Below are 26,280 nucleotides of genomic sequence, written 5' to 3'. Positions count from 1 at the left end.
GACACATCCACGCGTCTCGTCTTCATTAATACGGCAGCATCGTGAGGATGAAGACAGTCACTGTTGTGACACCCGTCACATATATATATATATATATATATATATATATATATATATATATATATATATATATATATATATATATATATATATATATATATATATATATATATATATAAAATATGGCAACTTTTGTAATGAATGTCATATAGGTATTGGGGGGGGGGGGTCATTTTGTAATGTATATATGTTTATTAGGTTGAGTGGGCAGAATTTTTCATCAAATACATTATGGTTTACAATCATACATTTTGGCATGTTTATGTGATTGCCAAGCAATGCGAAGGGAAAAAAAACAACAGTACTGTAGTTTTCCACTTTACCTCTTAAGTACGTCTGAAAATAAATGGCCGTAGGATTGTATATAAACGTGAAACAATTGAAATTATCTGGAATCAGGTGAGAAATCAGAACCGCTGTGGAACTTTAGCTTTGTGGAGCTTGTGTGTGTGTGCTTAGAATATCTTGTTTTCTATCCTTTCACTCCCACCCCAACCCCATCCCTCTTCAATTGCTGCTGTGGACTGCAAATTTCCCCATTGCGGGACGAATAAAGGTATTCTGATTCTGATTCTGAATGTGTAATCTATAGTGAATCCAAGATATTTGCTTTCTAGGGTAAAATAGAGTTCAAGTTAAACAATACTGAAAAGAAGATTGGACAGTCGGCTTTGTTTTCAAGTCTGAAAACAGTTGGGGTAAGAGGTTAATTTTGCCTGGATTACAAACAGCAGTGACGCATGTTGAACACCACATGCAAATGCCACCATTCATCAAATTGTACTGTAACACAACACTTGCTCTGAAAGGCATCTGTCCACCCTTTCTTCCGGTGCACAGTTTGAACCAAATTTATCATTTAATGTCAGGCATGCATACTTTCGATCATAAACATAAACCACATGGTGTAGAAATACACTTGGAATAGAGAACGACCCCAATAAAGTCAACATTCAAGCAATGCATAACACAAAACAACAAAGCAATCAAGTTGAAATGATAGTCAAATCGGTTACAGACACGAGAAGACCATTGAAGAAACTACTTGACATATATTAGCCAAATTACACATTTAAAATACAGAATATAGCAATAATATAAAAGCAAATATCTTATACATAAGCATTCAACGATAAACATTTTCTTCATTTTACTTTGGGCTTGCTCTTTAATATGGAAGAGCATCAGTAACACAGTCAATCCATCGCAATTTGTTAAATAAGTGTAAAAAGGAGATTGTGTGAAAGCATGTTTTAAGATGCAAATGACATAGACACCACACTTTGCGACAGTCTGCCTCATGACATGACACTCAAAAGCTCTGATACGTAAAAACACTCAATGTAGAAATGTCAGGTGTTGACATGAATGCTGCATTTACTTTCGTGCAACCGTTTCTGACAGCTTCTTCAGTCTCTTCTTCAACTCCAGTGGAAATTTTTCATAGCACTTCTTGCACACCGGCTTCATGTCAAACTCCACAAACTTGTTCCTGTGAGAGAAACCAGACAATGGCAAGTATTTATTTCAGTTCTACAATACATATGGCAGATTTTATTGACCTCTGATGATAATTTTTTAAACACAGACTGGGTTAAAAAAGTCATCACACATCTGCTGAAATTCCAGCTTTTTGTGATGTACAAACACTTAGACCAAGATAACTGCTTGAAATTAACCCCTGGTCCCACCACCACAAATGTGACCAATAATCTGTCCACCCCAAATGGAAAAAGAAATCATTTCGAGAGGCAAAGTAAAAATCATCCACCTGTGGTAATGATGTTGTAAATACATGCACACACTCATTTCTGTGTTCAGAATAATCAGTCACATTCAAATGTGCATATTCCAAATTGGACTAAGCACACAACTGTCACCATTTAAGTCAAGTCCCAATGCTCAACTACAAATAATTTTTAGATTTTGCAATCACCTTTTTTGTCTTTCCAACCGAGGCCTGATGGTTTTGTGCTAACACAAACTGCATTTGAGAAATGTTGTAAATTCCCTTCCAACTTGTCGAAAGTTAAAATAGCCTGATTTACTTTGGTTTTCTTTTTAAGATTACAAGAACCTGACATTTGTCATTCTGTGTGTATTGTACTTAATAGAGAAATACAATGTGTAGTTGAAAATACAGAACAATGTTAGGTTCCAGCAACCTTACAAAATACAAAATTAAAACCCATAATTAATGGCAATATTAACTATGACTGAATCAGGAAGCCTGAAATAGTCCCGCATTGAAAGGGGGGTCAAAAGATAAACAAAATATTCCATGCACAAAAGAAAATGTCAGGTGACTGAAATGTACAACTGCACAAAAAAGTTTCATAAAAAGAACTGTACATAGTGAAAAGTATAAAATGCTATTTGTTAAATGTAAATATATTGACTGGTGGCTGTGCTATTTACAATGCACGAGTCCAGGTTTTTTTTCTTTTTACCATTGAGCTAAAAAATGACCTCTGAAAGATGTCATCGAAACAGGAAAGCTTTTTCATGTATGTTAAGTAATAACTTGCTTACACGTGTGTGAAGTGGCTCTTTTCAATGTCAAATGCCTTTAATTCAATTAACTCTGGTGTTCCTCCTACATAAGGTGTATAATCGCTGACTGGACGAGGCACGTGTCAAACTCAGCGGTACTCCACTAACATTTCCACAGGGGATATAAAATAGCTCCCGGAAGTGATTAAGGCTTGCACTCTGGACTCAGACAGCACAAGAGCCCGTGTGAAACAAAGGCGTCCCTTCAACATGTGACTGATCCGACTTCCCTTTATGCAAAGCTTGGAGTCGTTTTCCAAGAACTTAAATCTCTAGCATTTGTGACGGAGAAATGGTCAAACAGGGCAAATTTTGCACTCCACTCGAACTCCAGAAATACAGTATCTCCAATTCTACAGCACTCTATAAACGCGCTATAGAGTAGATATGAGCTCTTTACGGTAAAACCGCCGGAAGCCTTTACTGGTGTGTCATTATATTTGTATGAAATGCATTGAACCACTACATACAGTGTCGTATGAAAAGCTGTTTAAGCATTTTTGTCATGTAAAGATCTGTAAAGCTGTTTGCTTTTTGTTACGAGATAGAGAAAAATGGATGCACACAGATACACGACAGATGCATACGAATCACTTTTACAGCTTGTTAACTATCTTAGCTCACACATACTGTTTAAAAGTGCTTCCCTCGGCCCTTTAGATTCCTGGGCTCATTCCCATGGTGACTTGTACACGAAACAATCTCTCAATGAGAATGTTTATTACAATAAAATATATCGCGCAACAGCTCTGACCACAAGCTACAATTTTCAGACTGCCGAGTACAAACAACTTCTGATGAAGTCACACGCAACCCTTGTTTAAAGATTTACCTGCTTTATTTCTTTTTTCATGCTTTTTGTGAAAATGACACTGATAGGACGATTAGGGTGCAGGGTATATTAACACAAAATATAGTTTACTAATGTGTACCGTTGTTTAAAGTCTTGTCATATTATGGTGCAGTCTAATGCCAGCGATAGATGAAACATACTGGCCAGAAAACCTGAATATTATTATAGCATAGTGCAGTCCTCCACCAGCGTCAAAGTATAAAATTTGTGGTGCATCATATTCATTTTTAAGTAATTCCGGACTTGGCACCAAGAAAATAATTATTTATGAATTTATTTTTGTCTGAGCGCATAGAAGAAAAAGAGGAGTGGAAATAAACAACATAAAACAACTAAAGACATACAACGGAAGAAGTGAAGAGAACTGACCAAGAGAAGAACAGCTGAAGTTTGGAGAAGGAAATAAGAGAGGATCACAGACACATGGGTATCAACGGTGTCTTCTTTTTCTCCTTTGAGTCACGTTCCCGCTTTGCCAACCGGCGTTTCACATCATCCGGCAGACGTTCATAGCAGTGCTTACACACCGGCTTCAGATCCACTTCCACAAATTTGTCCCTGACGCAGCACGGATGAAAAGGGTCCCAAAAGGCGGGAAAATTAAGACATAGAAGAAGAAGATGACACGAACGACATGAAGGAAGGGAAAAAAAGCAAAGGTACAATCATCATGGATAAAAGAATTAAAACAATAACATGTTCCAACATGGGGGTGTTAAAAGACCACACAAAGGTTACAAAAAGCAACGAAAGCGCAATTGTAAATGCAAACAACTAAACAAGTTTGTGGCAGTACACATGTTAAAGTTTGTCACTTACTTGAGGGTGAGCTTGGTGTTGCAAGTGGAGCAAGCAAAACAGTTGACGCACCAAGCCTTGTTAAGGGCTGACACCACTGAAAACACAAGAGAAGCACCATAGAACTATGACTGCATTACCTTTAGAAATTTTTAAAACTCAAAAAGTGATCTCACCGTCTCCTTCTATAACGCGATTGCAGTGGTAGCAAACATCTCCAAACAGCTAAGTTACAGAAAGGGCGAAAAAAACAATGTCAGCAATGGTGCACAATACCTTATACATACATATATTCTGACGTGAATAATAATCATAAAAAAAAAAACCACACACACACAGTTCAGCAGGTGCATTCTGGCCGGTTTAGCAAACACACACACATTCATGTCCCGTGCTACCTTAACCTTCAGCTAGACTGATGCTCTGCAGGTGTTATAGAAAGGACAGTACAATAACCCCAATTCTGGATTTTTTCCCCCCCTAGTTTGATTCATATTTTTTTTTGCTTGGTGCTTTAAAAAAATAAAATAAGTACAGTACCGGTAATTGGAACGACATATTATTTGTGTAACACTAACAACATCTCTCTCTCTCCCTCTCCCCACCCCTCTCTTTCCCCCCAAGCCTTGCTCCCTCTCTCTATCTCTTTTTTAAGTGGAGAGAGCAGCAGGAGCAAGGCTGGTATTTAATATTTAAAGCAAAGTATACACATGTCAAAACCTAACAATATGTGGTCACAAATCTCCCTTATGTGCAGTCATGAAAGTTTTCCTTCTTCATCACATATACACATATGGTATATTACCTGGTTGTAATGTGTTTCACAGTAGGCCAGGCCCTTGCGTTCATAGTGGCGGTGTCCCAGGAAGGGTTTCTCACATTTAGCACACACAAAATGCTGCAAACATGTCCAATGTCAAGCACAAACAGTTAGCTCTGCAGCTAAATCAGCTCATGACTTTAGTTCAAATCAGTCCACTTGTCCCGGTGTTGTTTCACAATTATGAGTCAAAATAGAGACAAGAAAGAGAAGGAGTAAAGTTTTCTCATTTCTTGAATGGATGTTTGGAATTCATGGAGGGGCGTGATTGTTTATGAGGACGGTGTGGATGAGTAGCAGACAAAAAGCTGGGTAAAGAAAGAAAGAAACAAACAACATACAAAGCGTGTGAACAGCAAATGACAGGTTATTAGGTTTTGTTACTCACAACACCTAATAATGTATTCATTATCAATTACCGGAACGTAAGTGCAGCTCTAGTACAGAGGCCAGGCAAAGCTACTTAGCAGAAACATCAGGCCAACTGTTCGAACCCTCACCATGTCAAAGTGTGTCTCGCAATATGCACGACCGTTCCGCTCAAAAAACGGATGGCCCTGAAAAGGGCGCTCACACAAAGTGCAGACGTGGTGCTGCATATGGAAGAGGGAAGACAGCAAAGTGGCCAGAAAGAATGAAAAATGGATAGCTACATTCATGTGAGTGAGGGGAATATATAAAGATAAAGGAGCGATGATCTGATTGAATGAAATCAATTACACCTAACTGAGGAAACAACACAGAATCAATGAAAAAAAGACTTGTTGTAGTCTGTAGACAATAATGTTAGCGTTTTACATGATGTGGAATTATTGAGGATTAGAGAATGATGTAACATTACTACTTGGCGCCCAATATACAAAATATCTCAAAAAAACGACATCATTTCATATATACAAAGTAATAACATTGCCAATTCTTACTTCAAAGATCTCAAAAGTCACCAAATTAAAGCAGAATTTCTGGTGAAATGAAATCAGTGTGTTTGTGTTATCATAAATCGATATGCTTTTGAATATGGTAATGAAATAATGACAAATAAATCTTACTATGTCGTAGATATGCACTGACTAGGAAAGTGATGTTTCAAATACTGTGGACACAAATACTTTTTTTGTGTCCTTCGTATTATGAGATGTGAATATATCTTTGAAAGACTTTGAGGTCTGACCTCGACATGCCACTGCTTGCCCATTGCATTCACCACACGGCCCTCGATGGGTCTCCTGCAAGCCCCGCAGATGGGGACACCCATCTTGTCGTGGCAGGGCAAACAGTACAGCTCCCCCTTCAGCTCCCTGGCATCAGCAGTCAGTTCCTTTCTACAGAAAGGGAGCATCATTTTTATTCAATGAAATTATTGTAGAATTTGTATTATGACTTTAGTAAAAGATGCATATGATTTAAAATAGTACTGCAAAGAAGGAGCATGTACTAAGTAAACGAGTGTTTTATTATTGTGGTTATGATTTGCATTGGTGTTGACTCAAGTGTAAAGTTAACGAAAGTAATCATCTCACTTCATGCTTGTGTGTTCGTCAGTTATTATAAAAATGTCTACAATTCTAATTTATAAATCCCTTGGCCCTCCAACTACTTTAACCACTAAAATTGCTAACATCGTAGAAAAGCAGATTATGCCCAGATGTTCATCAAAAATGAAGTTGATGTATTATTTTGTAAAAAAACAAACAACCAAACAAACCTACTTGCAGTAATAATAACATGCTACCTTATAAAAATGTCACTGAATGGTTTAATGTTATTGTATGCCACTTGTGCTTAATCTGTCTGAACATTATTCATAGTTTGAATATTTAATTCTGTGATTCTGCACCAGATGTACTGTTGTATGAACCATGAAGTTGTATTAAAGGCATATTTTGTGATACAGCCCTTGTTTCTGGATCACACTTGCTCATTATGGTCTCCATTCCTACCCGCAGTTGTTGCAGTTGAAGTGATCTGGATGGTAGGGGTCATTCTTGAACAGAAGGGGCTGCTCTTCAATGATTGCGTGACACTTTTGGCAAATGTACTTCCCGAGGCCACGCGCTTTCTCTCTGTTGTGGCACGGACGACACAGGTGCCTGATAGCAGGGAAAGTCCAATATTAATGTTGTCAACTACAATGTCCATACCAGGGGTTTTCCTGCGTTCAAAATTGCATGGCAGCCACATCCAACTAATTTAATTTTGTCCCAAGTCAGAGTGATTGATATACTGTATATTGATCTATATCAACAACAGTACACAGGAAAAACCTGAAGCATCATCTCAAATGCTCTTTCACTGAGCTCAGGGGGGTCATTGGTATGACTGTTCTAAAAGCTAACAAAAAGGAAAAAAGTGTAGTCCTTTAGCCAGAAAGGAGGCAAGTGCTCAAGTAATGGAATCTGATTTAACCACTGATGTTGGGAGCGCTTGGTAACCAACTTTTGGCATAGTTGACTTTCGTGGCCTACTAAACCACTTGTCACGTACGGTTCTGTTGTTTTTTTGAAAAACAAGTGTCATGCTTCTATACACCCTGAGAAAATAAAATTTGAACATGTGTTTCACTTCTGATTTATGGCCGTGTGATATTAGCCTTGTTGGCTTTGCATGCTCATTTTAAAACATACACTATAGGGCTCACTTGTGGGTCCATTGACATTTTCTTTTCATTTTCATACACTGCCTAGTGCACTTCATGCTTCCTTATCCAAGAGGGCGTGGACTCTGGGAAGAGGCCTGTATTCTGCCACTTTTAAGAAATGAACACTTTAACATGATAATCATCATATTCTTTTTGGAATTCTTAACTTAGAGTTTGTTCCCTGGAAAAGAAAATGAGTCCGTTTAAGTTATAGAACACATTCAGGTTGTGGCACATTATCAGGATTGAACAAAGTCTGCCTCAATTTGAGCCAGGAAAAACCCTAAATAATAAATGTATCACTATTTAAGGTAACACAGACCTCCCGGCATTCTTAACAAATCCAACATCGGCAAGCACGGCCTGGCAGATGTCACAGCAGAAACATTCCGGGTGCCAGCTGTTGTTCATGGCCTTGATGACACGGCCAATGATGAACTCACCTGAGACAGGACACCACGATGATGAGTTTGTTCATAAAAAAACACATCTCTTGGATATTTACTTGTTTTTAAACTTGAGGATCCTGCGTCGCTTTGCCCAAATGGTTTTCCTTTGAGTACAGTTTGGATACTTACCACACTGGTGGCAGCATGGAGCAAAGAGCATCTGGAAGTCATGTTCACAGTATTTCCTGTCTTCAAACTGCAAACAGATTTTAAGGTTTCTTACAGCTTTCGCTTTGTGTCATAAGTATTCCACTTGTGAAAAATTGCCAACAGGACAAGGATTATTTATTCATAATATAAGCAAGAGGAACAATTAGATGATCATACAGTAAATACTGTTTACTGTATGACACACACACATGCACACGCAAGTTCACTGTAAGTAGTCTCTCAAAATTCAATAATTCAATACTGCACTAACGCTCAAATCAATACCCCTCATCCTTGGATTTGTGTGAATGTAACCTAGCTACTGCTCACGCAGTTGCTGCATTGTCTTTTAAGAATTACATTACATTGACCAAAGGGGCAGGAGGTTATTGAAGGATGATGTCATACACTTGTTTAGTTAATACAATGTGAACTTAACAGCAGCTTTACCTCATAGAAGAGTCCCTCTGGGAACTGTTGGAAACACTGAGCACACACAAAGCACTGCTCATGGTAAAGTTCTCCGTTACTGTTCACAATCTTCTCTGCTGGAGCAAAGCCACTCTTGCAGCGCTCACACATGGCATTGGCAAGGGCGTTGGCCATGTTGCTAAAGGATTAAATAAAATCAAAATTAGTTCCAGGGAGTAAAGTCACGTTTACAAGTTAAAGGTCAACTGTGAATTAATTTGAGAAATTCCCAAACAAAATATTATTATCTCAATCGTAAAGTACTGGTAAAGAAACAAAATACCGGTACCTCCAATCACGGGATAAAAAAAATCCAATATTTAACAAAGTAATCATTTGCTGGATGTGGCCTGGAGAAAATTGGGTTCTTTTTTTAAAATAATGTATTTAAGGTTTGTGATTTATGGATCAAATAATACATATTGTATTATTTGCTCAAAAATCTATACATTACGACATGAGGTAAGATGCACAGTCAGCCCTGCCTGACAGGATTAAAGGCAGGAAGTGAGACGTTCCTTTGGCCTTTCCACCCTGTATTCTGCCACTGCCTCATCGGAGAAAAAAGTTTCTTCATGAGACACAGTGGACTGACCAACTCTGCTATGACGAACTCATGTTTGCTGGTGAGGGCATCATCCTTGTTCCGATTCTATAGCTGCCCTCAGTCAGATTAAGACTTTCAAAATAAGCAAACAATTCGGAAATGTTTAAGAATGCCATTAAGCATGTGACAAATTTATAGAGTTTTTTTTGGATGGAAAATGTGCTCAGGACTCATTAAAAACACGTTTTATAACTGGGTGTCAATTTTAACTTGCATTTTTCCAAAGGTGATTAGAATGACTGTCAGTTGATAATAGACCTCCTCTAACTAAGGCTCTACAATACCAAAATGAATCATGTGATTCATTTCATGAGAAAAAAAACACCCACCTTTCATTTGTTTGATATAATGATGACTAAGTGTTGTCAATGTCCTCATTTACTTGGACTGTAACGTACATGGTCAGTCAATCAATGTATCATTTAAATTTGTTAAAACAAAAATTCAGAAAGAAAACAAAATGAGTCTGATAAAGTCTCATTGGAACCGACCAGTCCAGGGTGTACCACGTCCCCAATGAAAAAAAAATCAGATGGAATGTGCATTACGCTTAAACAACAATATCATACATCATTTCAGTAAAATGGGAACATTTTCTGTCCAAGTAACCATTGAATTGATACATTTAGTTTTTCTGACACATCCCAACAAGAAGGCAACAAGAAATATTTTGCTTCAATGAATTCACTGATGACTTCATGTCCTCATTCAGTAAATATAGCATTTATATTTAGCCTTCATGTCATTCATGGTGACATAGTCAGGATACCAGCTGTCATTTTCTAGTTTGCATCATCACTCCTCCCCTCGCCACAAAAATAGCTTATTCTCTGTTTCTTTGCGCAGGTTGACGCTATGATTGCATAATTTACTGAAAAGAAAAATCCAACCAGTCAGGAAAAACTAGCCTTTCTTTAATTTCATTCCTTCACATTCGGTCACACTCCAAGGTCACAGCTAACGGGCCAGCAAAGTATCAGTTTACATGAAGACAAAACGTCCCAAAGCATCCACCGCCACCAAGCCACATGAGGTCTCAGTATTGTTAACATGATCAGTGGTATGTTAGTCAAAAACATGTATTATTTGCTTACAGGAAATCATTTTGACACTAACAGTATGAAAGATGGGATCAACCGTTAATTTCAACTATACTTTATTAATTCCCATTTTTAAATCTTGATTTGGTATTTGGTACAGCACAGTATTGTAGAACTACAGAAGTTTATCACACACTTTGAAAAACTCCCATTATCCCTCACATTCACAATTTCAACAAGCAATGACAACGTACACATGCCCTTTCTGTACTTACAAGCGTGCATAAAAATCACAAAACTCCTTATAGACTTTGACGTCACTCTTCCGCCTCTGGGACTTCGACACCAGGATTTCTGCCTCTCCTCCATCCCGAAACCTTTGATGGTAACCATTCATCTCCCCGTGCGTATTGTAGTCTAACACTTCGCCATCCTCGGGGATGGAAGGCGGTAAAGCACGGCCGTTCATTTCTGCGCTCTTGACAACGGACAAAACTGAGTTTTCAAAGTTCCCAGTTCCCAGTTATCCAAAAAGCAAGCGGGAGACTGACCCGCTCGTCAAACTGTGATGGGTGTAGTCTCTCCCTTTTCTCTGTGCAAGTGCACACACCCACTCACTCGCTTCCCATATCAACACACATTCTTTTTTTCAGCCACACACACATGCACACACACAGACACACGCACACGCGCACACACACACACACACACACACACACACACACACACACACACACACACACACACACACACACACACACACACACACACGCACGCACGCACGCACGCACACACACACACACACACACACACGCAGTCTCCTGCCTGTCGAACTTGCTGTCTATTATTGGACCAGTTACTGAAATGAAGAGCCGATTCTGACGCCTGCCTGCTGAGCGGTCACACATTCATGCACACCTATGCACAAGGGTGCTAATACACTAATTTGTAGTTCTCAAATAGGGTTGCCGCTGTCAAATGTTTTTTTTTTTTACAAATCAAGTATTCTACCGATCAGCAATCCATTTACTTCAATACAGTAACATCCATGTGGGTACACGTATTATTTTTGTCTCCTGTTTGACTATCCTAATTTTCAATCTGCGACTTTGAATGTGGATGGTTTTAAAATGCAGGGCCTCATCTGATGAGTCACGTGGATGTCAGCAAACGGAAGGTGAAGAAGACACGGTTGACTCTGAACTGGTTATTAGTTTGTCTGCTTGTTGAGTAACTCCGCAAGAATTGTGGCCATTGGCACTGTGTGTGTGTCTATATGACAGGTAAGGAGACGTATTCATATTTATCGATGTGTTTATTTTGTACCGCTGTGCAATCTCCAACAAACAAAGATAGACAGATAGACACCCAGTGAAATGTCATCTGTGCTGGCAGCTGCTTGTGAGTCCATGTGCACGGCCACAATTGGGGGGGAGGCTCACTGTGTACACGTAATAAATAGCTGAACAGCTGTATTTGTTTACATGACTAAGACTCAATGCCACCTATTTGTTGGATAAAATATATATTCACTACAATATTGTAAACTACTGAAGCATCAAAGTATTGTGTAACTAAGAGCAGTAATATGGACTCACGCAGGGAAAGATTTCACCAGGCAAAAAACAAAACAACAAAAAACACACAAACTTATCAGTACCTTGCCATAACAGAAAAATGAATGCATAATAGTCAGTCACCTGTCTCAGTTTGGGCAAAGGAAAGACGGGAAAATCTAATCAGCGGGAGGAGGAAACATGCAGGCCTTCCCCCTGATAACTGTCCATTGTACAATGATGCAAAGTGTACTACCCTGTAACAAGAAAGATTGTGATTGGACAAGCCTGAGGCAACTGTTTCCAAACTTTGTCTTAAGATCAAGCTTTTAAGGAACATTATAGCCACTAGTCATTCAGTACAGTGATAGCTCGGCTTATGAACGCTTTAGCTAACGAACTATTCGCCTTACAAACATTACATTCGCGAGAATATAATCTTGGCATACGAACTAGTTTTCGGCGGACGAACCAAACCAAACAGCGCCACATTGGCTGGCGGACTAGTTTTTGGCGGATGAACACCAAACCACACGGTTGAACAGCACCACGGTGGCTGGCGGACTACTTTTCCACACTACCTCTGTTTGAGTGCAGACGTGGTTTGTTATCGCGTGTAGTACTTTTGCTAGTATGGGACCGAAAAATACCCCAACAAATGCTAGTGTTAAGCTTAAGAAGACATAAAAGAAAATTACTGTCGAGCAGAAGGAGATCATCAAAAAACTTGAACGAGGTGTGCGTTTCTGTGACTTAGCGTCCCAGTACCCGTATGCTAAGTCGACCATTGCTACGTGTGGCTAAGGGTGTTTCTGTGTTGTCCAAGCAACGGTCTCAGGCAGTAGAAGCGGTTGAAAAACTTCTGTTGATTTGGATTAACGAAAAGCAGCTAGCAAGGTCAGTGAGTGAGGTTATTATCGCAGAGAAAGCACGGCAACTTCACTTGGATAACATCAAGAGGCAACTATATCGACGACCATCACAAAGGTAAATAAAATGACTTTGCCTGTCATGCCCGGAATTGTCTTTCAATGTGATTAGACAGCTGCAATTAAAAAAAAAAAACAATTTTCCAACTTTTTCAATTCTAAGAATAATGTTAAAAATCTCACTGGAATGACTATCAAATGTCGTCTGTGTAAGCTCTCAGTCGTACAGGAGGGGTCCATCGATGAAAAGGTTTCTTTAGCCGTCATCTGTACTTCTTTGAAGGTGTCGGACGTTTCGCTTCTTATCCCAGAAACTTCCTCAGCAAACTAAAGTCTTACTGGTAGTTTAGGCCCTATATATATGTCCCTCCTATCCAGACATGGCGGTGCCGAACCCTGCTATGACAGGTCCCTGCTCTCAGGTTGGGGGGAGCAGAGGACTACTCCCTGCCGCTCCACTGATTGTTCCTAATGTTCTGACTAACGACTGGCCTGATTGCCCCACTTTGACCGTTATCACCTCATCAGTATTACTAATCCTATTTTGCCTAAGTAGGCTGTTGTACGAACGATCCAAATTGAAACTCACCCCACCATCTTGGTTTCAGCCGTTTTATGAAAATCGCTTCTTTTACTCCCCTTTCAAACCATCTATGTTCTTTCGCTAAGATTTGAATCTCATTGTCGTCAAATGAGTGGTTGCTAGCTTTTAGGTGCATATGTACTGCCGATTGAGGCCCACTTGTATTATCCCTGCAATGTTGATAGTCTTTTTTTGAGAATTTGTTGAGTCTCCCCAATGTACTGCTCTTTACAATTTTCATTCTTACAATGTATGGAATAAACCACATTACTTTGTTTTTCATTTGGTAGCCTATCTTTTGGATGCACAAATTTTTGCCTTAACGTGTTAATCGGTTTGAAATAAGTAGGAATGTTGTGTTGCCAAAGGACTCTGTAGTTTTTCAGAAACTCCTGCAATGTAAGGTACTGTTACTCCTCTCCTTTTTGTATCTTCAGAATTTTTGGTTTCATTCCCTATTCTTTCTTTCTGACATTTGTTAAATGGCCACTCAGGGTACCCACAGTTTGTGAGTGCTCTCCTGATATGTTTTGACTCCTTTTCTCTACCTTCGACGCTTGTTGGTATTAGTTTAGCGCTATGCTGGAGTGTTCTGATAACTCCTAGTTTGTGTTGTAAAGGATGGTTAGAATCGAAAAGTAAGTATTGGTCAGTGTGTGTAGCCTTCTTAAAGACTTCTGTTTTTAGCGCTCTGTCCTCTTTTATAATTACTTTACAATCCCAAAAGGCTTGTTGGTTCTCTTTAATGTCCTCACGAGTAAATTTAATGTTGATATCTAGCGAGTTGAGGTGACCTGTGAAGGATTGAATTTCGTGTTTTTTAATTATGACAAAAGTATCGTCCACATATCTAAACCAGTGTCTAGGTTTTGTCCCCAGGAAGGATGTGATGGCCCGTTTCTCCATCTCTTCCATGTACTACAGATTAGCCACTATGGGTGAAACTGGTGAGCCCATAGCACAACCATGAATTTGTTTGTAAAATTTCTCCCTAAATTGAAAATACGTAGTATTAAGGCAGATTTCCAATAATTGGCAAATGTGGTCCGGTTTAAGTTTAGTTCTTTCATGCAGAGAAACGTCCGCCAGCCGTCTCGTCCTCACCATTGAGACTGCTGCTGGGGTTCGGACAGATGTGAAGACAGAAGTCACATCGTAAGATGCCAATGTTTCGTCAGGTTCCAATATGAGGTCTTTGATCCTCTCTACAAACCCTGTAGTGTTTTCTACGTGATATTCTGTGTTACCAACCAACGGAGCTAAAATAGTTTTTAAATAAATATTTTTAAATATGTGGCTACATTGTATGGAGTGGAGTCAATGCTACAAACAATGGCTCTGAGGGGGAACCCTTCTTTATGTATTTTTGTTAAAGAAGTACAGATGCCGGCTGAAGAAACCTTTTCATCGATGGACCATCAAATTTGTTAATTGCTGTGACAGACTGATACTTTTAAACCTTGTTTAATTTTACCAAAGAGCTATTTTCTTCATCGTGCCCCGTTTTAAGAGATACAATATTTTGCCCAATGTCTTCAAAACAAACATGCCTCTGATTAAGTAGCGGAACCAAATTCTCCTCTGTCTGTAATATAAAACCTACCTTTCCCAGACAGAATGGATGAGCTATACAGCACAATGAGGAGTCCAACAGGCTGATAAGAGCACAGCCAATGTATTATCAAAGTTCTTTTTATAATGTGTTTGTCTGTGTAAGCTCTCAGTCGTACAGGAGTGGTCCATCGATGAGAAGGTTTCTTCAGCCGTCATCTGTACAAAAGTGAAGTTTTGTACAGATGACGGCTGAAGAAACCTTCTCATCGATATAATGTGTTTGGTGGAAAGAGACTACTGACTGAACTGATAAAGAAGCATAACATCAGTGCTACAAGAAGTAGGAGGTAATGTCTGGGTACTGAGCGTATTTTTGTCCTGTACTCTTCACAACCTCTGACAATACGGAGCACAAATGAAATTACACAAATCGATGTATTTCTGTAGAAAAGTTCTGTGGGGATGGGGTGGCCTGCCGGTACTGTGCAACTTTCCTCCTGGCTTCCCACCATCTCATCAACTTATTTCTACGTTGAATGGTGCTATGGAACAATTTATGACCACAATCAATTAACTTTCATACATTTTTATTATCATCAAAAACATTATAATTATCCCTAATCTTCTTCATAAAGGAAAGGAAAATATTTGGAAATAGCTTAACAAGTGCCATGCAAGCAGATACAGGCTGAAAAATGTACCGTATGCCTTGCTAACATAAACACGCACAGTGTCAACAGAAACCAAGGTAACATAGATTCAAGCAAGTGCAGCTTGGGAAGCACACAAGTGGATGCACACACCCACCCAAGCAAACACACGCATGCACACGCAGACTCAAGTCACAACGCCCACATTGACCTGCACTATCTCCAGTCCCACTTGAGTCTGTATGGCAACAAAGAACACAAATAGGGACATATAACCTTTTAGTAGCCCAACATAAACCATCAATATATAAGTAGACATACACTTACCAGTAACTTATTTAATGTAAATGCTATTATATTACAGCAAAATTTGAATACCTTAATAGCTTTACGGTGTGTCCTTTGTTCAACTATATCATTGAAGTGTTACAATGATGGCAAAACATTGCTCACAAAGACTATAATTCATATTTCTGACATAAGGTACAATAGTTCTTGATAGTTAACTACAATGTAAGTGCTGTACCAATAAATAATGCTCAGCATTGTTTAATAACAATATTGTAGTCAAAACTTGCTCCGGTGAGAGATGGCGCAAGTTCTGCAAGGGTTCAAGTCAGGATATACTATAAATGTAGTACTAGGGAGATCATTTTGTACAGAGGTACAAATTAAAGTTTATTTAACTTGACCGGGGACACCTTTAAAGACAACCCCCCTCTTTGTGTCTACATTCTTCAAATTGCTACATTCCTTGCAACCACTTGAGGAGGGGAAGGACTTGTGTTGATGTATGGTCACACCGCAATTCCACATGCTGTGCCGGTCCGTCCTACTCATCTAAAGAGGAATGAAATGCACCACTTTGCAAATTTCTTGCGTAATTAATGTCAGTTGTTTTTTTTTTTCACTGGAAGACAGCAAAGACAAATCACAGTCTGATATAAAATGTAAGTAAAGTCCAAACGCTCAGATAATGGCTTATTGACTAGGACAAAGGACCAGTAAACTCTCAACATTTTTAGTCAACCTCCGACAATCCCTAAAATCGGGGAAGTTGGAATGGACAAATTGTTCAAGGCAATCACCATCAAGATTAATCGGTCCATTCTTGTGAAACAACAAAGTAACTTTAAGTGCCGTTCATAGAAGAGAAACTCTGATGTCATCATGGAGGCTGGACGCTTAAAATAATCACTTGTGCCTAGTTCTTCCTATTCTATTCTCATGTACCTCTGATTGCACAACAACAGTTACCAACCTACAACACAAAACTGATTTCTTGAGAATAGTTCATGCATGAAGAGAATAACCACCAGAAAAAACGTTTCATAAAAAAATGGTTGACCCACCTGAAGCCATCCCCAAGCACACCATAGCTGTCGGGTCTCTCCTGTCTTCGCCTGTACAAGCCCGAATTTGACAACGCCTTGAGTCGCAAAGAGTTCATCTCCCCGCCAACCTCGTTTCTTCCTCGTCTGTTCCGATCTCACGACCCACTGGGCCAGAAATGCGGCAGAGAAAGTGTGTGTGTGTTCAGTGTTGTTCCAAATAAAAAGATTAGGTTTGTGTCGCTCGAGCTCCTTATCAGACTGACACACCTCCAGGGCACACGGTCTTGAGGAAGGACGTGCAGAGGTGTGGTAACACCGCCTGCACACCTATTAACTGCCTCTGAACGCCTTCTGCAGGTAGATGGGAAATGGAGAAGAGAAGGAGGAGAAAAGGAATTCCGGCCTTTGCCTCTGCTGTCTGTTTGCCGCTTACTTACTCACTAGATAAGTTTTGGGAAAAATAAGAATCCAAAGATGCCAGCAGAGTACCACAATAGAGACAAACAGATAAAGGATGCTCTTTATTGCAAGGGTAGGCATAAGGCTAAGCTTTGACGAAGTTTGATTGGTAATTCGAACCTTCACGCACCTTTTTTCACAAAAGGGAGACTGTTGGCTATATTCCCTTGATTGATCAACGATATTTGGGTAGTTTTTAACCACAAAGAAAATAAGTGTTACAAAATTGAATTTGTTTTGATGCCTATGATATATTTTGTACATTGTTGCTGCCTAGAATTATAAGATTTGAATATGAATAAGAAAGCCTGTAATAGTCCCAGAATGGCAAAGATGAAAGGGGTTGGTGGGGTTCGAAAAGAAAACCAAAGTATTGCACAAACAAAAACGTTTCAGAAGAGAACTGTCCACAATGCAAAAGTATAAAAATATAATAGCATGTATATGCACCTGCATACATGCTGCATAAGGTGGCTGTGCTATTTATAATGTATAGATAGGGGCGAGTCCAGGTTTTCAATTATTAACAAGCAATGGATTGATTATCATTATTCTCACTTGCATATTACAAAAAATATATATATAATAATAATCGGAGTCCGAGAAGGCTAAGTGACACACTGAATCATTTGAGGCATTAGATTATCACAGAGGACAACAAATGTTCCTTATATAAGAAACATACAGCTGTAGTTTTTATTTGTCTTTTTTTCAATTCAGTTAAAATAGAAACCTAATCCCAACATAAAACTGATTTGGGCAGTCACAATAGGCTATTGATAGATGAGAATGCCAAACCATGAATAATTCATGACCGTGTGGCTCCCAAATATGACACTTTCTTCAAAGCCACCAGGAGAGAAATTGCTGATGAAAATGAAAAGATGACAATGTTTTGTCATGGAAAAAATTAAAATAATACAGTACAGCTGAAGACCTAAATTAATGCAAATACCCACGAATATTTTTGGAGTACACTATCACAATAAATCTATTCAATTCTCATTCCTCAGGAGAATTCATTTTTGAATAAAATCAAGCGAAAATCCATCTCAGATGTTGGGTAAAATTTACAACGTTTCGGACACATTTCAGAGTCCATACAACCCTTGACAGTGCAGTCGTTTTATTTGTATTTATTTTTTCATGCCTTTCGAATTAACCGTTGAAATGAAGCTCTGCAATCAATGAGTGTCTGAGATTTTAAGAAACATCCAAACGACCTCACTGCCACTGTGTGGACAACAAAGGTACAACATCGCTTCTGCTCGAATTTTCAGTTGGGAAAGGGCGGGTCGGGGGGGAGGGTTAATACTAGTACAGTAATACTAATAATACTAATACTACAACGACACATTTTATTTATAACAGCTTTTCAAAACACTCAATGACACATCAATCAAGGACGATAAAACAACAGAAAAAATATAAAAATAAGAGATGAATTTAAACTGAGTATGCAATTTTGTCTGAAAACGTAGTTCAAATCGTTTTGAAAGAAGAGGTTTGATTCGCATATTTCCCCAAAAAATATATCTATACATATATATAGATATAGATCTATCTATATATATATATATATATATATATATATATATATATATATATATATATATATATATATATATATATATATATATATATACAGTAAAGTCTCGTTATATCGATATTCAAGGGAGTCCGAAAAAATATCGATATAACCGGGACTATCGATATATCCGACCCTGTTTGCATGTAATTTTCTCCGTGCGTGCATAGAAATAGTATCGATATAACTGGGACTATCGATATATCCGATATCGATATAACGAGACTTTACTGTATATATATATATATATATATATATATATATATATATATATATATATATATATATATATATATATATATATATATATATATATATATATATATATATCAGTGACGTGCAGTCAGTGGAGGCAGGGGAGGCAGTGCCTCACCTGTCATCATGGAAAGCTGTCATGGAAATATCAAATAAAAAAATAAATGAAACAGTTATATGTATTGAGTGATTAGTGATTCTTGTCCATTTAACATTACCGTTTTATGATTTTTTTTCAAAATCGCTGAATTTTCACATTTACCGTTCAAATACTAAGTAGAGACAAGCAGTGAGGCACCAGCCGGCTGATCCTCACCATGGATTGCGCAATCACTATGCTTACTGTGCTGGCTTGCTCTGCAGTGAGACGTCTGCATATCGCTATTAAAGCGTTCAAACACGTTTAGTATATGAACTAAATTTCTACAGTTTAGCTGGTGTATACAATGTAGAGTCATTGTACATTATAAACACTGTACTACAGTGTTTACTTTGTTTAATTTTTATCAAAACGCTGTGCGTAGGTGAGGCAAACAGTTCTCCCGCCTCATGACAGGGGGCGCTTGTGATTCCAGAGATACTTCCGACTCCACGTCTACAGAATAATAGAATTAGAGATAGAAAGCTACAGTAAACAGTTAGGCTAATAACTAATACCAACTAGCACTGAAGGTAGAGAAAAGGAGTCAAAACATATCAGGAGAGCACTCACTAACTGTGGGTACCCTCAGTGGTCATTCAACAAATGTCAGAAAGAAAGAATAGCGAACGAAACCAATAATTCTCAAGATTCAAAAAGGAGAGGAGTAGCAGTACCTTACATTGCAGGAGTTTCTGAAAAATTACAAAGAGTCCTTTGGCAACATAAAATTCCTACTTATTTCAAACCGATAAACACGTTAAGGCAAAAATTAGTGCATCCAAAAGATAGGCTACCAAATGAAAAACAAAGTAATGTAGTTTATTCCATAGATTGTAAGAATGAAAATTGTAAAGAGCAGTACATTGGGGAGACTCAACAAATTCTCAAAAAAAGACTTTATCAACATCGCCACGACGCCGCGAGAGTGGCTGCCTTTCCAGCAGCTCGTGTATTTCGTTTTTCTACTTTCATTCCTTTCATCATTTTGCTGCTGTGAAATGTAAATTTCTCCACTGTGAGACTAATAAAGGCATATCCAATCCAATCCAATCGCAGGGATAATACTAGTGGGCCTCAATCGGCAGTACATTTGCACCTAAAAGCTAGCAACCACTCATTTGACGACAATGAGGTTAAAATCTTAGCGAAAGAACATAGATGGTTTGAAAGGGGGGTAAAAGAAGCGATTCTTATAAAACAACAAAATCCTTCATTAAACCGGTCTGGTGGGGTGAGGTTCAATTTGGATCGTTCATACAATAGCCTGCTTAGGCAAAACAGGTTAGGCAACTTTCGCAATGCTGATGAGGGTGGTTATGCTGATGAGGTGATACCGGGGGGAGTGGGGGTAATAGGCCAGTCGCTAGTCAGGAATGTAGGAACAATCAGTGGGGCCACAGGGAGGGGTCCCCTGCCCCCCCCCCCCCCCCAACCTGAGAGTAGGGACCTATCATAGCTGTGTCCGGCGCCACCATGTCTGGACATTAGGGATATATAAATGGGGCCGATACGACCAGTCAGACTTTAGTTCGCTGACGAAGCCTCTTGGATAGGAGGCGAAACGTCCGAAACCTTCACTTTTGTACAGATGACGGCTGAAGAAACCTTCTCATCGAAAGTAAACAGTTAGCAAGTAAAGTGCAACCCTGCAGTCATTTTTTCGTGTTGCTTGGCCTCACTTTCAGAATGGAGGATTACATATCTAAATTGAAAGAATTTTCTAAACTGGACTTTCAATCGAAGCAGGAGGTAATAATTAAAGGAAGACCAACAGCGGAGCTAAAAGGTTTGCTTCAGACAACGGGACACAATACTCGCTCTCTTCAGGCGGACTGGTACACACGAAAAGGCTGGCTGTGTGGATGTCCAGCAAGAAACCGCCTTTTCTGCTTTTCCTGCCTTCTGTTCTCAACTTGTGACAATGTCTGCACTCAAATGGGATATTGCGACCTGAAAAATTTACAATGGAGCCTCATCAAACATGAGCGAAGACTCAACATCAGCATCCACAATGCTAAGGTAAAGGAGAACCGGGAGATTTTAAAAGATCTCATCAATGCCACCTGCTTCCTTGCCAAACAACAGTAGGCATTTCGTGGAAATGATGAAAGTAAAGGCTCTGCTAATTGTGGCAACTATGTTGAACTATTACATGCTTTCGCTGAGAAAGATGACAGGCGAGCGAGTCATTTTGGGACATCCACTATATTTTCTAGCCTGTGAAACAGAATACAGAACGATTTAATTGAAGCAGTTGGTGATGTCATTAGAAATGACATTAAAAAGGAGATAGGTGCAGAAGAAGTAGACGAGATTGTCATTCTCAGCTGAAAACATACAGTGGACTGATCAAGGACGACTTTCTTCACTGGCAGTGATCTCCGTTGAGACAGAGAGACTTTTAAAACGAAGGCTTCTACAAAAAGTTATCGATGCCTTTCTTCAGAAGGAGCGGCGCATGGACTAAAGGTAACACGATAAAAACGTTTTTTTAATTATTTTTTTTCTATGCTACAGTTTGTCTGTGTAAGCTCTCAGTCGTACAGGAGTGGTCCATCGATGAGAAGGTTTCTTCAGCCGTCATCTGTACAAAAGTGAAGGTTTCGGACGTTTCGCCTCCTATCCAAGAGGCTTCGTCAGCGAACTAAAGTCTGACTGGTCGTATCGGCCCCATTTATATCAGTCAGACTTTAGTTCGCTAACGAAGCCTCTTGGATAGGAGGCGAAACGTCCGAAACCTTCACTTTTGTACAGATGACGGCTGAAGAAACCTTCTCATCTATGCTACAGTTTGTATATATAAAGAATGCTGACCTGAAATTTTAAACAAAATACGTTAACTGTTGCCAATCAAATGGTGAATAAACTACTCCGTAGAGTTCATATGTTTGTAAATCTGACTATGATGACGTCAGTGCCTCACCAGCTCACTTCACTGATATATATCTGTGTGTGTGTATATATATATATATATATATATATATATATATATATATATATACATATATATAGAGATATATATATAGATAGAGATATAGAGATATATATATATATATATATATAGAGAGAGAGAGAGAGAGAGAGAGAGAGAGAGAGAGAGAGAGAGAGAGAGAGAGAGACACACACATATATATTGTCACATATCGTTGCCATCCTGGGCGCGCCCCGCCCCTCCTGTCACCTCCTCCGCCACTCCCGGGAGAAGGCCCCTCCCACCATCACTCACCTGGGTTCCCACAGCTGATTGTCATTTATTGATTGTGCCTTCTGTCTATATCTGCCGATCGCTCACGGCCGTCTCCGTCGGAGTATTTTGGATGTTGCCTTCACCATTACCGCGCTGTCAGGTCAGCTATTGTTTGGTTATCTTCCTTCACGATCCCCTGTTTGTTATTTTCCATACGTGTCTCAGAAAAGACTCTTGCTCCTTCAAACCCTGTCACGTCGTGTATTTCGGGTCCTACCCTTTCGCCAACCCCGTCGCTCGAGTCCTGCCTCTTAACTCGAGCGTCGTCACATATATATATATATATATATATATATATATATATACACACACACATATATATATATACACACACACACACACACACACACACACACATACAGTAAAGTCTCGTTATATCGATATCGGATATATCGATAGTCCCGGTTATATCGATACTATTTCTATGCACGCACTGAGAAAATTACATGCAAACAGGGTCGGATATATCGATAGTCCCTGTTATATCGATATTTTTTCGGACTCCCTTGAATATCGATATAACGAGACTTTACTGTATATACATATATACACACTCCAATTGTAAGATTAGTGCCATTTGTGTCAATTGTAAGATTAGTGCCATTATATATATATATATATATATATATATATATATATATATATATATATATATATATATATATATATATATAATGGCACTTCATGTCACAAGGATGTTAATTTACAAATGCAAAAACAACATAACGCATCTTACCAGTGTGTGTGGTATGTGAGAGCGGAATGAACAGCATTTTGGTGTTGGTAATGTTCCTTTTACTGTCGCCGCAAACACTACCGCTTCTATCGCATGGCCACATCACTTCCTGCATGTGTGCCTGGGGGTGGGTGTCAATTTGTGTGTGTGTGTGTGTGTGTGTGTGTGTGTGTGTGTGTGTGTGTGTGTGTGTGTGTGTGTGTGTGTGTGTGTGTGTGTGTGCGAGCGTGCGTGTGTGTTTGTATGTTAATTTGTGATTTTATACCAACTTGACTGTGAGAAAAGGGGGGAGAAAGCACAAAAAGGAGCAATGGAGAGATGGTTCCGTGGGGATGATGCTTGATCACAAGTCAGGTGAGTGTACCACGACAGTCAGCATCGATTGAAAGTCAATTCCAGTGCTTCCTTTGCTCTACGGTACTGGCTTTTGGCTCTACACACACTTGGACAGTGAACGCATGCTTTTTGTGGGGCACATGGACTGAATCCAGCCACAAATAGCAAAAATCTCTGAATAATCGACACCCCACCTCATAAAAGTGCTATAATCATAAAACAATTCCACAGGATACAGTTTTTTTGCATCAAAAATTGAGGATAGGGGTCATATATAAGGCGGTGAATATGGGAATTTGCCAATGACAAACTGCAAGTATGATTTACAGGCAATATATATATAGTTTTTTTTTTTGTTTCTTGCAAAAACAAGTAAATTGCTGTTAATATCAAAATGTAAACGGCTGCCATTCCAGCAGCTCCTGTGTTTTGTTTTTCTCCTTCTTTCTTTCCTTTCCTCTTCCTTTCATAACTTTGCTGCCGTATTACTTCCGGGTAGAGTGAATGCTAGTGCGAATGGCTGCCGCTGCTCACCCGCACACACACAAAAAAAAAGTTCTGATCCTGTGACTGTAAAGTGTCCTCGAGAGTTTTGAAAGGCACTTAGAAATTAAATGTATTATTATTATATTAAAATGAAGTGAAATACCCTCCTCTTCAAATACATATTCAGTAACAGTTTAAGGTACAGTCAATGCCGAGGCATTAGTTGTCATCATGACAGTGGTTTGATTTTTCCAGTGATTAATTGTATGTTTCCTCTCAAAAAGCTCCACATCACTAGCTGAGGAATAAGCGCAGTACATCCTTGCCATCACTATCCCAAAAGAAAATTTCTACAGAAGCGCGTCAGTCCGTCCAAGTTCAGTTCTGCTCAGCATTGTCAAAAGGTGGTGAAGATAAAAAAAAAAAACTTTTTGGACACCTGTGTTTAGGTTACTGTATTTGCAATACTCCTTTCAGGTATCAACTGGAAGCCAGACAAAACCTCCTTCCTTCAAATGATGCCTTTGTCTCAAAGGTATGTCCTGTTTGTGGATTAAATAGACTCTGGTCAATTTAAACAAATCTACAAGTAAACAAATAAATTAATTAATCATGATGGAAGTCCTCAATTGTGGTTTGTTCTCATTCCTTAAGATCAAATAAGTCACAACCCTAATGATGATAAAGTGGTTCGGAAGATGCAAGGAAGAATGAATGAATGAATAACAATGCAAGGATGTGAGAATCCCTACTTCATCTTGAGAGAGCAGTTCTCTTCCAAACAAGGCCACATTCAAGCTCGAGAATGGGATGAGCTCAAGTTGTATCAACAAAGTGTAGCGTCAGAGAGGCCAAATATAAAACGCCCAATGCTTACTTAATAGAAATGTTGGCTTTAGAAAGCCATATTCATTCCAGACTGTTGCCATTAAGAGGGCAATGCACAAAGAATCAAACAGTCCCTAAGGGAGTGGATGGACAGGAAGTGGTGCAGAAAGTCCCAGCTCTGTCAAGGAGTCTGAGTGGACATTTTTGGCAAGGGAGAAGGCAAAAAATCCCTTCTTTTTCGAACTGATAATTATCGACAAGTTCACACATTTGTACATATGGACTCAGAGAATTGGATTGGATTTGCCTTTATTAGTCTCGCAGTGGAGAAATTTACATTTCAATCAGAAACTATGCATCACAATGCTACTGTAGCGCAATGACATAAGTCAACTATGTAATTATTGAACATAATGTGAGATGAATACGACTATAGCAGAAGTTGGGAAGTAAAAATGTAGGACAATCAATTTAGAAAGTGGGAAAGAATTCAATTTTTAGAAATCGAGGGAGCAAGTTTCTGGTATCGACTCCATGAAAGCAACAGTATGGGACATGAGCGAGTAAACCGAGTGGCGATGGTGAGATTTGTTACTGCAGACATTGATGCTATTTAGACATGCGCATCTCATGGGAATATAAACAACCTCATCGGCGCTCAATGCAACCTTTGCCCGTTGTATGGGAGAAGGAAAAATGCCGGTACTCACACAAGAAAAAAAATCAACTTCCCTTGTGAAGATAGTGATGGATTTTTTACTCACCCGTTTGTCATTTCAGCAACAGCGAGCATCTTTTGGCTGTTTCCCGGACCAGTGTTGTTATGTCTGTGTTCGGCTGACAGATGTTGACGGTCTCGAATTAAACGCGAGTCGCGAGCGCTGGAGTCCAGTCAACCACAGCAGGAGAGGCCTTCTCCTCAAGGGTTTACGCCTTCAAGCTGGCTCCAACTGGACACAATACTTCCGCTTTTGTTAATTTCAGAGTAAAACGTGTCTACCTTTACAACAAATCAAAACATATTTGCACGATAAAATTATAGGAATCAGGTTATGAAATTATACTATTCCATATTCAAACACATTCATTCGTGTTTTTGAATAGTGTGATTTGTTTGTGTCACTTTTAGAATAACTTTTATTTTACAAAAGGGAATCC

General features: G+C 39.1%; 1 protein-coding gene across 6 annotated transcripts; it reads right to left on the bottom strand.

Moving 5' to 3' along the window:
• Positions 1-229: 229 nt before the first annotated feature.
• On the bottom strand, positions 230-26,059 carry LOC148894720 (LIM and senescent cell antigen-like-containing domain protein 1). Of its 6 annotated transcripts, none has more exons than XM_089002390.1 (11): positions 25,887-26,059; positions 8,772-8,931; positions 8,301-8,367; positions 8,045-8,165; positions 7,025-7,174; positions 6,256-6,406; positions 5,070-5,162; positions 4,441-4,489; positions 4,286-4,361; positions 3,836-4,024; positions 230-1,552 (listed from the first exon to the last, which is right to left on the bottom strand). In XM_089002390.1, exons 1-10 carry the CDS (start codon positions 25,913-25,915, stop codon positions 3,880-3,882), a joined length of 1,041 nt encoding a protein of 346 aa, XP_088858516.1. In that variant the 5' UTR covers positions 25,916-26,059; the 3' UTR covers positions 230-1,552; positions 3,836-3,879. The 6 variants fall into 6 exon arrangements, with proteins under 6 accessions (XP_088858516.1, XP_088858513.1, XP_088858511.1 ...); XM_089002387.1 differs by lacking the exon at positions 25,887-26,059 and adding an exon at positions 17,064-17,327; XM_089002385.1 differs by lacking the exons at positions 5,070-5,162; positions 25,887-26,059 and adding exons at positions 5,585-5,677; positions 10,715-11,156.
• Between the last annotated feature and the right edge of the window lie 221 nt (positions 26,060-26,280).

The sequence above is a fragment of the Hippocampus bargibanti genome, linkage group LG08 (assembly GCF_051943395.1).
Source record: "Hippocampus bargibanti isolate YZ-2025 linkage group LG08, ASM5194339v1, whole genome shotgun sequence".
In the NCBI taxonomy this organism is placed as follows: domain Eukaryota; kingdom Metazoa; phylum Chordata; class Actinopteri; order Syngnathiformes; family Syngnathidae; genus Hippocampus; species Hippocampus bargibanti.
The sequence above is the reverse complement of the archived record's forward strand: the minus strand, read 5'-3'. Positions and strand labels throughout refer to the sequence as shown.

Bases quoted from the DNA above. Each gene is read 5' to 3' on its own strand.
- LOC148894720 (XM_089002385.1), bottom strand. From the start codon at position 10,908: ATGAACGGCCGTGCTTTACCGCCTTCCATCCCCGAGGATGGCGAAGTG. The intron at 8,932-10,714 runs GTAAGTACAGAA...TTAATCCTTTAG, and splicing joins TGTGATTTTTATGCACGCTT to CAACATGGCCAACGCCCTTG. The intron at 4,490-5,584 runs GTGAGGGTTCGA...TCTGTAACTTAG, and splicing joins GCGAGACACACTTTGACATG to CTGTTTGGAGATGTTTGCTA.